The sequence below is a fragment of the Vicia villosa genome, unplaced genomic scaffold, assembly GCF_029867415.1.
Source record: "Vicia villosa cultivar HV-30 ecotype Madison, WI unplaced genomic scaffold, Vvil1.0 ctg.000210F_1_1_3, whole genome shotgun sequence".
Taxonomy (NCBI): domain Eukaryota; kingdom Viridiplantae; phylum Streptophyta; class Magnoliopsida; order Fabales; family Fabaceae; genus Vicia; species Vicia villosa.
This window is the reverse complement of record NW_026705075.1, coordinates 253,817-266,543: the sequence shown is the minus strand read 5'-3', so window position 1 is coordinate 266,543 and position 12,727 is coordinate 253,817. Positions and strand designations below refer to the sequence as shown.

Genomic DNA, 12,727 nt, shown 5'->3' with positions numbered 1-12,727 from the left:
TTATGTAAAAATCAAGTAAAGTGATAAGATTCGTGGCACATGTCTTGGATAACTTATGGGCCAAGTTCAAGTCATAAAAGTATGGGCCTATTTGTAAAAAATCCAATTTGAGCCTCCCTTTTTTCACATTTGGTCCTCCAAAATCACCCAACTTTGATTGATCATATCTCACTCAATATTTAAGCTATGAGGGATTTCTAAGACTTTTTGGAAACCTCAAGAGGTCCTCTACAAGCCACTTTGGAATATATTTTTCATTTGGAGCTTTTATCTTGATCATATCTTCTTTAACAAAAAACTGCTTTTGAAGGATGCCTGAGAATGACCTGTAATCTTTTGCCTTGTATCTCTTAAATGAAGCATTTTTGGCCTTGGCTTGTGAGACACAAAGTTGTAGAGAATCCAATTTCCTTCAAAATAGGCTTTGAGTGGGGAATTTCTGATGTTCCATGTGAAAGTTATGCCCAGTCAAAGTTGGGTTGACTTTCTCCTAAGAAACCCTAATTTGAACCTTTTTATATTTGTTCATCTCTGAGTTTCTATTAATGGAATCATGATCAATTCTTGATCAAATGATGGTTATGCACACCATACTTGATGTTTGCCCAATGATTATGGTTTGAATCATGCTTTGATTGTGATCGACCTTTCAATTTGAATCAGTTGACTGTGAATTATCTGGATTATTTGAATGAGCCATGTCTTGAGATTTGAACCTTGCTTTTGTTATGAAAAAGTGTGGGAGGTAAATTTTGGGGTATGACACTTAGGTAATGTTTTCTTTTTTATGTTATCAATGTTAATTTTATTTTTCATTTTGCATGTTTCTGTTTCTGTGTTTGTTTTTTATTGAGTATGATCTAGAAATACATCTTTGTAAGGTTTACGGAGATACATTTCCGAATTCAATTTAGACAAATTTTGGGGCGTGACTCAAAATCAGTATGTGTTGAGTGTGCTTGGGGTGTGTCCAAATATCTGCTTGGGGTGTGTCTAATTTTTATCCCTAGTAATATGTTGTATCCAACACTCTTTGAGACCCATGAGCTTAACCTTAATTTTCTCCAACATTGAACCTAGGTGACTTCTAACCTTAGCGTTGTTTTGCTTCTAACAGGAAACCCTAGTGCATAAACTCTCTCCTTTATCGTGATCTCAATTGTTGGTGCAATCTTCCTCAATGATCAAACCCATAATTAAGAATGAGATATAATACACAGGTAGGTTAGTGAAACCAGAATTAATAATTGGGAAAGATTGCACCAACAATTGAGATCATTGAGGAAGATTGCACCAACAATTTAAAACAACGAAATGAGATCATCTTCAATAATGCAGTGGAAGACTTGGACAAAATCGTGCATAATGTGAAGATGTTTAGTTGGTGGTGGCTCGCTATAGGTAACAAACATAAAGTTTTAAGTAATTTTATAAAGACTAAAAGTCAATATTTTTTTAGGGACTAAAAGTCAAAATTGAGATATTTAGAGACCAACAACATATATAACCCTTGATTATAAATAAAAAAAGGTCAAGCATATTATAAAAAAAAGGTAAAGCGTGTCGAGGCGGTATATTGAAAGGGCGATGCTACCAAATTGTAAGAACAACTGAACTCTTAAGACATAGAATTGACTGAGCCATGAGTCACGTAACAGTTTCTCAAATATTATGCGGTCAAATTCCAAACTAAGCAAACGTGCATCAACTAGCGGCGGAGCCACAAATTTTAGGAAGTCTGGCAAAAAATGTATACCCTATTTTTACTAATTTCATACTTTGTTTCTACTAATTTTGCCCTCGATTTTGTCTAAAAAAATTCCTTTGATTTTGTTCAAAAATTTCGCACCTTTACTAATTTTGTTCTTAATTTTGTTTAAAAATTACTAATTATCTCTGGTGTTGTCTTAAAAATAACTATTAGATGAGAGTATACAAACGAAAGGAGGAGTTGAGCACGATTGCGTGCCCGAACTCGCCGGGCTGCCCATGCTCCCGGATAAAGAAGGAACAGAGTATTAAAAGACAGTAACTGTCTAACAGAAAAGAAAGAGCCAAAATGAGTGAGAACAACTAAATATATAAACAAGTCATTGAACAGAACAGTCGATCACTTATTTCACATAATCACATTAATTTGAGACTAACATTTCTTACAAACAGTTGTTAATTCTCAAGCACATACTGTTGGTTTATTTTCCTTGTCCTGATACTTGAACATATACATACAAAAGAAGCTTCTGGTTTTATGTCAGATCCTATATATTAAAAACCATAAAAGTAACAGCTTCTAAACTGTGCAGAAACATGTACATATCCTAAACAAACAAAAAAAACTACACAAAATCAAAGGAAAAAAAAAAGGTTAATACAAAAAAAATTAAAAATAACTCTTTGCAACCGGTACTTCATGTGGAGGCGGCGGGTACACATAGCCATTTTGTGGCGGGTAAAAGTATTCCACCGGAGTTTGTTGATACTCACCGTACAACGGTGAAGGCGATGGATACGTATATCCGTCCGGATATTGCGGCTGAGTCGGAGGAGGAGGATACACAATAGGGTAAGGTGCCGAATTAGACCCCATCGCCGGAGAAGGATAACCGGTAACCATAACAGGTTCCAGCTCCACCTTATGATTATGGTTCACCGGCTCATTGATTTTGTATGAAAAATTAAACGATCCTTTTGGTTTTCCATTCGGTTTTCTAACTTGGTAACTAACATGTTGGAAGGTTTTTCCGTCACCGGTTTGTTTGACAAGCTCACTGAGAGGAACTTGGACGCTACCAACATCTTTATCGACGGCGAGGCTCCCCGAACAGCGGAGGTTGATTTCGAGAGTCAAACGATTCTGGCGAGCTAGCAATTCATTGAAAGTGAGTTTAGCTGAGAAATTCCAAGCAGGGTTAGTACCTCCTTCTCTGTCGAGGGGTGTTTTAGTCTTTTGTTTATTGGCCGGGTCGCCGGAGATTGAAACGATGGCGTAGACTTGCATTTTGGAGAGGAGGTTAACGTTGTTAAGATCTTTCGCTGATGCGAGATTGAGTTGTAAGGTTTTGTATTCCATTTTGTTGTATGAGGAAAGGATCTGAGTTTGTTGACGTCAACTATATGTGAGTTTGTTTATATAGAAATATAGGTGAAGTGGTGATAAAGGATGGAGAAATAATCAACTCAGGAACGAACTTTCTCGCCATGGTTCACGCGTTTCTGTTTTTTTCTCCGTGTCTTCTAAAATTAATTAGAGTTGGTTTGAATGGAAGTGTTCATGTTTTGTTTTGGTTGACAAATTGGAAAAATAATGTATTATTGAAAATAATTCAAAATGGATTGGTGTACTAAAATATAGTAGAAAATTAGAAGGTAGAGTGGCTAGTTTTAGATATGTAACGTGAGGTTTACTCATAGGGCAATGGTAGCCCACATGCTAATCCATCCTTTTAACCAAATAAATAATTGTTTTATATATGGAGGAATCTCTTTTGTATATGACTGAGTCCAATTTAAAAAATAGAGATTGGTGTGATCTAATAATACGAACGAGTTTTGTTAGAAAACTACTTCTATCTAGAACATATTAGGATTTTATAGAGAAAGATGGAGTACTAGTAGATGAGTATGAGTCACTCATTCATTTTAGGGATAACTGTCAATCACAAAAATTGGATAATGTACTTTCAATCTAAAGTATCATTTAAATGTAACTTATTTAATTATTTATTTTCAATATATTTAACATTAACATTAGATGTAATTTTACTTAATTTTTTGAGATAGGTAAATAACAATTTACAAAAAAGTTGAGTAGTGTATAATACTATTTAATTTTAAAATATTTAATTATTTATTAAATAATATAATCTTGTTTTTAAAGTATTTTATATTAAAGGTAACACACAATAATACTATTTAATTTTAAATATTTAATTATTTATTAAATAATATAATTTTGTTTTCAAAATATTTTATATTAAAGGTAACTCTTGCTCAACTTTTAGAGTCTGGTATATAAAGATTAACCTTATAAATATTTTTTTAAAAGCCAAAACACCCTTTTGTTGCTAAATAATAATTGGCATAAGTTATGTCATTTACAATAGCAATCTCCCAATCACACCGGACACATACAGACAAATACCAATCATATGACGTATCCCATTACGATGAGACCCCTAAACAACACAACAATATTATCAAGCCCAATACATTTATCCCTACTAATCAACTCAATAAGGCAAAAATCATTGAGACTAAAAATACTTGTACAGATATCAACTCCGGATATATTCGGCAAATTCAGACAACTCGAATAATCTCTGCATGATTCACAAACCTACAAAAACTAAAAGACAACAATGCTCTGCAAAATTTTGCACAAGCCTCGGAACAGGAACATTCTAAAAATGCAGCAACAAGATTTAGATCAGTTTTGAAGATGGTCAATCTCACGTTTTCTGCATATACCTCCAATTTTACAGTTAAGGTTGTTCAAAAAATCATGAACTAAACTGAACCGCCGAGCCTAATCGAAGTGAAGTTAAAATATTCGAATGGATATGTTTGGTTAGTAGCCTAGATTAGAGATACATATATATATATATTTATAAATGTTGAAATCCAACATATACATAACAAGGCCAAAACTCAGTCTGTTAACAAATGAATCCACAAACCAAAAAACAATCATGAAAACTGAGAAAATCAAACTCGAACTCCAATAGATTGAACCGCTCGTCAGACCCATATCCTACTGCCGCATTGTCGCCATCAAATCCATATCTAAGCTATTTTTAATTTCTGCAATTTCAAAATATATTACTTTTCGCATTGTCACTTAAAATTTTAAGAAATACTTCAACATATTAATTTTAAAAGAAACTAGATGTTTACCTGTGCGATGCACGGACATATACTATTGAATTAATATCTATGATAAATGACATAAAATTCATATTTAAATTTAATAAACGAATTATTGATATAAAATTAAAATTTAAGTTTAATAAACAAAGTGACAAAGTGTATATATATATATATATATATATATATATATATATATATATATATATATATATATATATATATATATATATATATATAAAATAAGAGATATATTAATATTATAAAATAACTTTATACCGTCATTCCATGTGCGACATGCATCCCGCCAAATCATTTTGAAATAATATTAAAAGCTAGTTTTCACTCTCCATCACTTGATTTTACTATGTAAGCATATAAGAACAATTTTTATTTTAATTATAAATTTATTAAAAAATATTATTTTATTAGTATAATGGAGTAATGAAATATTATTTTATTAAAAAAATTATTATAAATTTTATAAAGTTGTCTTAATCCTCAAAATCGTCTAATAGATGAAATAATAATAATACTATTTATTTGAAATTTTATTTGTTTAAGTTATTACATCCTCATAAATTAACAATATTAATAACCTCAAACAATCACATCCTTGTTTTTATAAAAACTATTTTGTGATTGTTTTAAATTCTCTTTAAGAAAATATGAATAAGAATTACAACATGGAGTAACAATTAAATAAGAAAGAGAGTATAAAAAAAATAACATAAAAATAGAATAAGCAAGAAAAATTAAAATTTAAAAACTATAAATTAAAAAGTTAAAAGTTAAAATTTAAAATTTATACCTACAAAACAACATCACTAAAAATTAGTGACATCAACCATAACAACATCATTGAAGATGATAATAAAAAAGAGGTGGATCATATGCGAAAGCTATTGTACTTAAATGTCATACTTTTAACTTTCTATAGTGATATTAAAGAGAAAAGTTAAAAGAATAGAAAAATATAATAGGTACAATGAAATTAAGAAGACAACTCCTACAAAAAAAGACTATAAGTAAATATTAAAAAACAACACTAAATTAGCTCAAATAATAGAAACCATGAATTTAAAACGGAAGATACTTTTTATAATACGGTTTTAAATGTTATTTTGTGATGCTTCAAAATATGAACCTAAAAAAATCATAACTCTATAGAAACCATGAATTTAAATCGGAAGGTACTTTTTATAATACGGTTTTTAATGTTATTTTGTGACGCTTCAAAATATGAACCTAAAAAAATCATAACTCTAATTGAGTAGGAGATTTATGATTGAGATACAAGCTGTATTGTTATTTCACACGTATATGAAAGTACGCCACCGTTTTTTTTCCGCCGCCGATGTTCACAACCTAGTCCGACACCGTTTCTTCCAAATCTTATCAACCATGGATGATTCATCTTTACTCTTTCCAGAAATCAGCACTCTTAAACCTATTAACCAAGAAGAACTCAATAAAAAAACCTTAGAAGGAAAACAACATGAAAATCAACATACCAAACCGCCTCATCCAGAACAAGCTAAAACATTTGCAAACGTCGTTTCTAATGTGTGCAGTATACCTCACAGTCAGTTTCCGAAACGAAACCTTGTTTAAAAGGAGATAGGTTTGCAATCACGATTTCAGAAGAGGAATACAAGTTAGGTCTGCAGGAATGTCGTCACAACCTTCACGGTAAAATTGTTTGGCCCAAAGGTTCCACACCGGCTACGGAAAAGGCTTGGAAAATTGGAGGATGCTCAGAGACAAATTATCAGAGGCAAATTGACTTCTCAATGGTCCTCACTTGCAAAATGGGGTATAACCTTGCTTGGAAAAGGCTTTTATGAATTCTTCTTTTCTAACTTGGAGGATGCTCAGAGAGTGCGTTCTACAAGCTCATGGAATTTGTCTCCAGGTATTCTCAATGTTAACCAAACATCCGCTCAAGTCTGGGTTAAGATACATAGGCTCCCACAAGAATACTGGAGACCCAACATTATATTTGCTATTGCTAGAGCCATAGGAACTCCGATTTGCATTGACTCATCTTCGAGTAAACCGGCTTTCGATCGTCATTTTGGTCACTTTGTTAGAGTTCTTGTGGATATAGAGCTATCCAAGGATCTTACTTACAAGGTGCTTGTAGAGAGAACTGGCTTTGCCTTCTTTGTCGAAGTGGAATATGAAAAACTTCCAGAGTTCTGTCAGCATTGTCGAATCATAGGACACTCTTTAGGAGTCTGTAGAAAAAGAACCATACAACCAGATCACACTAAAAGCAATACAACAGGAGAAAAACATAAAAACGTGGCAACCACATCAAACCAAAACAAACAGCAACAACAAGACACTAATATTAGGAACATGGACAGGGAAGCCAAAGGAAAAAGTGGAAGCAATGGAAATGATAATCTTGTAAACAACCATTTAGATCAGGTGACAAAGCTCAAATCTGCCCAACCAATAGTGATAGGTGAGGGGGGAGAAACCTCCTGCAGCCTTGCTAAGGAGAGGGAGAAGGAGGACACATTGGCTTTGGTACAAGTTAGTAGCTCTAGTGACTCAGAATTTGTGGAGGATTCACAAAAGTTTCAAGAGGACAATGAGCAGTTATCAAACAAGTATATCACAGAAAACTTTCTGCAACAAGCCTGGGACAACATGGCAGACAGGGAGGAAAACTTATCTGAGTCTGAGGGAGATATGAATGCTGAGCAGCAAGGTTTCCAGCTAGCAATTTCAAAATCCAGAAAAAAGAAGTTGAGATTAATCTCTAGAGGAAAAGGAAATCTTACCTCCAAGGCTGCTTCCAATGGCCTTTCCCAATGAAGTGCATATATTGGAATGTAAGAGGTTTGGCTAATCACCCTACAAGATTAGTCCTCAAGAATCTTATAAAAGCTCATAAACCTGATCTTTGTTTTATAGCATAGCCCTGGATGTCTGTTGATAAATTGCCTTTTAAGTTTTTTGATTCAATCAACCTTAAGCTTTTTGCTTGTAACCAAAGAGTCAACCTTCTCCCCAACCTTTGGTGCCTTTGTAGTGATAACCTTTCACCTCAAATTTTAGAGATATCTGATCAACATGTTGCTTTTTTTGTTACATTGAACTCTACAACTTTTGCCATGTCTGCAGTCTATGCCTCTAATTGTCACATATCTAGAAGAACCCTCTGGCACAAAATTTCTAATAATCTCTCTGGCTCTGTCTTGCCTTGGTGCATAGTTGGAGATTTTAATGCAATTCAAGGGGCGCATGAGCATGCTGGTAGGTATAATCCTAACAAGTTGCATATGTTGGAATTTTCCAATTTCATTGATAACAACAATCTGGTTGATATCCCCACCAAAGGAAACTTCTTCTCTTGGACTAATAGTAGGGCTGGTAGTGAGCTTATTGAAAGAAGACTTGACCGAGCCCTTTGTAATCCCATTTGGCTTTCTAATACCACTAACCTTCAGGTTTCTACTCTCAATAGACTTAGATCTGACCATTTTCCTATCTTGCTTAATTTTTGCTTCTTCAAGAGCCAACACTTTTCTAGCTTCAGGTTTTTAGGGATGTGGACTAAGCATGATAACTGTGAGGAATTCATTGCCAAATGTTGGTCTGTGAAAATTGTTGGATGTCCAATGTATGTTCTTTCTAAAAAGCTGCAGCTTCTCAAACTAGAGCTTAAGACTTGGAACAAGGAAGTTTTTGGTAATATAAATATTCTTGTAAAAATGCTACTGATAGGTTAGCTTGCATTCAGAGTGAGCTAATAGGTAATGAAGGAAATAGGGACCTAAAGGCCAAGGAAGTGGAAGCTCAGCAAGATCTAGAGAAATTCCTCACCATGGAGGAGGAGTTTTGGAAAGATAAAGCTAGGATTAAATGGCATTTGGAGGGTGATAGGAACACTTCCTTTTTCCATAAAAGTGCTAAGATCAAATTAGCTAAGAATACCATAACTCACCTTAAAACCTCTGAGGGGATGATTCATGATCCTGATGCTATGGCAGCTCATGCTGTAGATTATTTTTCTAACCTTTTCTGTTTTGCAGGCACCTCTACTCAGGATCTCTCTATGGTGGATGAGTGTATTCCAAACTTGGTGGATAGTAACATGAATAACTTTTTGATTAGCATTCCTTCTGCTGATGAAGTTAAGAAGGTTGTTTTCAACCTAAGCAAGGATAGTGCACCAGGTCCTGATGGATTTGGAGGGGTTTTTTATCATACATACTGGTCCATAATCAAGCATGAGGTCATTGCTGCTGTTACTCAGTTCTTCACAACTGGGTGGATCCTTCCCAAATACAATTCAAACAACATTATTCTTCTTCCCAAATTCAAGGATGCTGACACCATGGAGTCTTTTAGGCCTATTGCTCTGGCCAATTTTAAATTTAAAATCATTACCAAAATCTAGGCTGATCGTCTTAGCTGCTTCATGCCTTCTCTCATTTCTACAAAACAAAAAGGATTTATTAAAGGGAGGCGTATTAAGGACTGTATTTGCACAGCCTCTGAAGCCATTAATCATCTGCATAACAAATCTTTTGGAGGAAACATTGCCCTCAAGGTGGACATCACCAAAGCTTTCGACACGGTAAATTGGAATTTTCTTTTGTATGTTCTAAAGAAGTTTGGTTTTAATGATACCTTCTGTAGCTGGATTAATTCTATCCTCTCTTCCGCCTTTCTATCTATCTCTTTAAATGGAGCTCTTAAAGGTTATTTCAATTGCAAGAGAGGGGTTAGGCAGGGTAACCCTATCTCCCCTCTTCTTTTTTGTTTGGCTGAAGAAGTCCTCAGTAGAAGCATTTCCAATCTGGTCCTTGCTGGTGATCTGAAGCTTATTAATTCTAACAATAAAAACTACATTCCATCACATGTCCTTTATGCTGATGACATCCTCATCTTTTGCAAAGCTAAGCTCTCAAACATAGATCTGTTAATTTCTCTATTCACTAAATACTACAATGCTTCTGGTCAGCTTGTGAACAACGCTAAATCTTCAGTTTTCTTTGGTTCCATTTGCAATTCCAAGGTGCAAACCATTCTCAACAGAACTGGCTTCTCTAAGGGATCCCTTCCTTTCAATTATCTTGGAGTGCCTTTGTTTAAAGGAAAGCCTAAAGCTTCTTATTTCCGTCCTATTGCTTATAGGATTCTTGCGAAACTGTCAGGCTGGAAGGGTTCCAATCTCTCTATGGCTGGGAGAATCTGTCTAGTCAAATCTGTTATTGAAGGAATGCTAACGCATACGATCTCTGTCTACTCTTAGCCTACTGCTCTTCTCAAGGAAATAGAGAAAGCCGCTAGGAATTTTATATGGACAGGTTCTATAGTAAAGAAGAAGCTTTATGTTGCAGCCTGGAATAAAATGTGCAAGCCAAAGTCTCATGGAGGTTTAGGGCTTAGGTCTCTTATAAAGTTGAATGATGCTGCTAATTTAAAGCTGGCTTGGGATCTTAGGACTAGTTCTGAGCATTGGGCATTTCTTCTCAGGGGCAGAATTTTGAAGAACCGGTCCACGATCAAATATCACATTTTTTCTTCGATTTGGTCTTCTGTTAAATCTGAATGGCCCAACATTAATCATCACTCAGCTTGGAATTTTGGCAAGGGGACTAGCATCAATTTTTGGCTAGACAGCTGGTGTGGTTCTCCTCTCGTCGATCACACTTCCATCGAGTTTCTGCAGCAGCAGGGTGTCTCTACTGACTCAGTGGTTTCAAATTTCATCTGCAATGGTTCCTGGCAGATTCCCATAATTTGGTTAGACCTTTTTCCTTTTTTGGAGGATAAACTTTCTCCACATTTGCTGAAAAATATGGACAGTGAAGACGAATTAATTTAGCCTCAATGTTCTTCTGGCTCTCTTTCTTTTCAAGAAGCATATAAATTCAAGAATCCTTCTACTCCTCTGAGTTGGGCCGAAACTATTTGGAGACATGACTTACCTCCTTCTAAATCTCTTTTTATTTGGAAGCTCATGCAAAACAAATTGGCTACTGATGACAACTTGAGATTTAGGGGCTGCCATGTTGTGTCCATGTGCAGTTTTTGCAGAAACTCGATTGAAACTGCCCAGCATATTCTTTTTGATTGTACCTTCTCCAAGAAAATTTGGCTATGGTTTTCCAGTACAGCTCGGATGCGGTTCACTTCAGATAATTTGGAAGATTGGTGGGATTTTTGTTCAAAAGGGAGATCCAAACAATGTTCTATGCTCCTTATTGCAGCCTCAACCTTTGTCTTGTATAGTTTATGGGAAGCTAGAAACAATGAGAGGTTCAACAACACTAAACCGAACGTCAATCTTGTCATTAGAAGAGTTTGTGTTCAGCTGCTCTCTTCCGCTCATATATCGAAGGCAACGTCGTATATTTCAATTTCTGATTTTAATCTCTTGAAGGCTTTCAACATCAAAATTAGACCGCCTAGAGCTCCCAACATAGTTGAAGTCGTTTGGCATCCGCCGTCTCTTGGCTGGATTAAATGTAACTGTGACGGTGCATACAATCACAATGGACTTCCTGCAGCGTGTGGGGGTCTTTTTAGAGATCATAGAGGTAATTTTCTTTTGGCTTTTGCTGACACGGTTCCTTGGAGGTCCTCCTTTCTAGCCGAGTTTGTTGCTGTTGTTCGAGCTATGGAAATTGCGATGGAGAGAGGCTGGCATAGTCTGTGGATTGAAACAGATTCAGCTCTTGTTGTTCAGGCATTCACCAATCCGGCTTTGATCCCTTGGCAAGTGAAAGTTGCTTGGTTCTCTTGTATAAATTTTTTTGTTTCTAGGCAGATTTATATCTCTCATATTTATAGGGAGGGCAACTCTTGTGCTGATTATTTAGCAAACTTAGGTCTCAATGTTAGTTCCCTCAATTTTTTTGATTCCATTCCTTTGGGCATGAGGAAGGAATTTGTTCGTAATAGGCTAGGAATGCCTAACTATAGGTTCGCCTCTTGATGGGTTTTTTGTCAATCCCATCCTTTTTATAATGTTTCCTTTTTAATATACAAGGTTTCATTAAAAAAAAAGATTTATGATTGCTTTAAATCATCCTAAAATAACATGATTAAGAATTAGAACACAACAACTATATACGTAAAAGAGTATAATAAATAGGATTAAATATACAAAATATCCCTGTAATATAAGTAAAAATCGATTTTTTTTCTATAAATTTTTTTTCAAACACCCCATGAGGGATAAAATACTATATCTTTTGCCTCATAAGTATAAAGTTTATCTACTGTAATATTTTTTGTTTGATTTCCTCCCCCAGATTTGATGTTAAATTTACACGCTTAGGAGGTAATCCAAAAAAAAATTATAGGAAGAAATTAAAAAAAAACGAATTTTGCCTATATTACAGAAGCAAAAAGTGATATTAACCCTAAAAAATAACATCAAAATTGAATGAGCATGAGAAATAAAAAATTAAAAACTTTAAATACAAAGTTTGTACCTACAAAAACACCAGGTAAATTCTTAGGTACCCAATTGTTTGAGACGGTATTCATACCTTTTGATGACATGGATTCCAGATGGCAAGTTATTAAAATCAGAATTTATTATATTTATAAAAAAAAAACATTGAATAATTTCTTTTAATTTTAGAATTATTATTAAATATCATGCGCCAGTTTTCTTGCGGTTACTAATGCGGAAGAATTGGACTGGCAGCCTTGTACCTACAATGGCAACGAAAGTGAAAATGTATTGAGTTTTTTTATTAAGAATTTGTTTTTATGGAGAAACTGATGAAAAAAACTATACAAAATTACATTGCAGATACCATTAAGAATAGAGAGGGCGTTTAGAAATTGATTTGAAAAATTAAAGAGACAAATAGCGATTTGAAAA

At 34.5% G+C, this 12,727-nt stretch overlaps 2 protein-coding genes across 2 annotated transcripts; one reads left to right on the top strand and one right to left on the bottom strand.

Moving 5' to 3' along the window:
- Positions 1–2,093: 2,093 nt before the first annotated feature.
- On the bottom strand, positions 2,094–3,433 carry LOC131625371 (protein SRC2-like). Its single transcript, XM_058896235.1, has one exon. The coding sequence runs from the start codon at positions 3,068–3,070 to the stop codon at positions 2,381–2,383; it is 690 nt and encodes a 229-aa protein (XP_058752218.1). The 5' UTR covers positions 3,071–3,433; the 3' UTR covers positions 2,094–2,380.
- Positions 3,434–7,802: 4,369 nt separating this feature from the next.
- LOC131625373 (uncharacterized) lies at positions 7,803–9,280 on the top strand. The gene is made up of 2 exons (XM_058896237.1): positions 7,803–8,500; positions 8,605–9,280. Exons 1-2 carry the CDS (start codon positions 7,803–7,805, stop codon positions 9,278–9,280), a joined length of 1,374 nt encoding a protein of 457 aa, XP_058752220.1.
- The last annotated feature ends 3,447 nt before the right edge of the window (positions 9,281–12,727 follow it).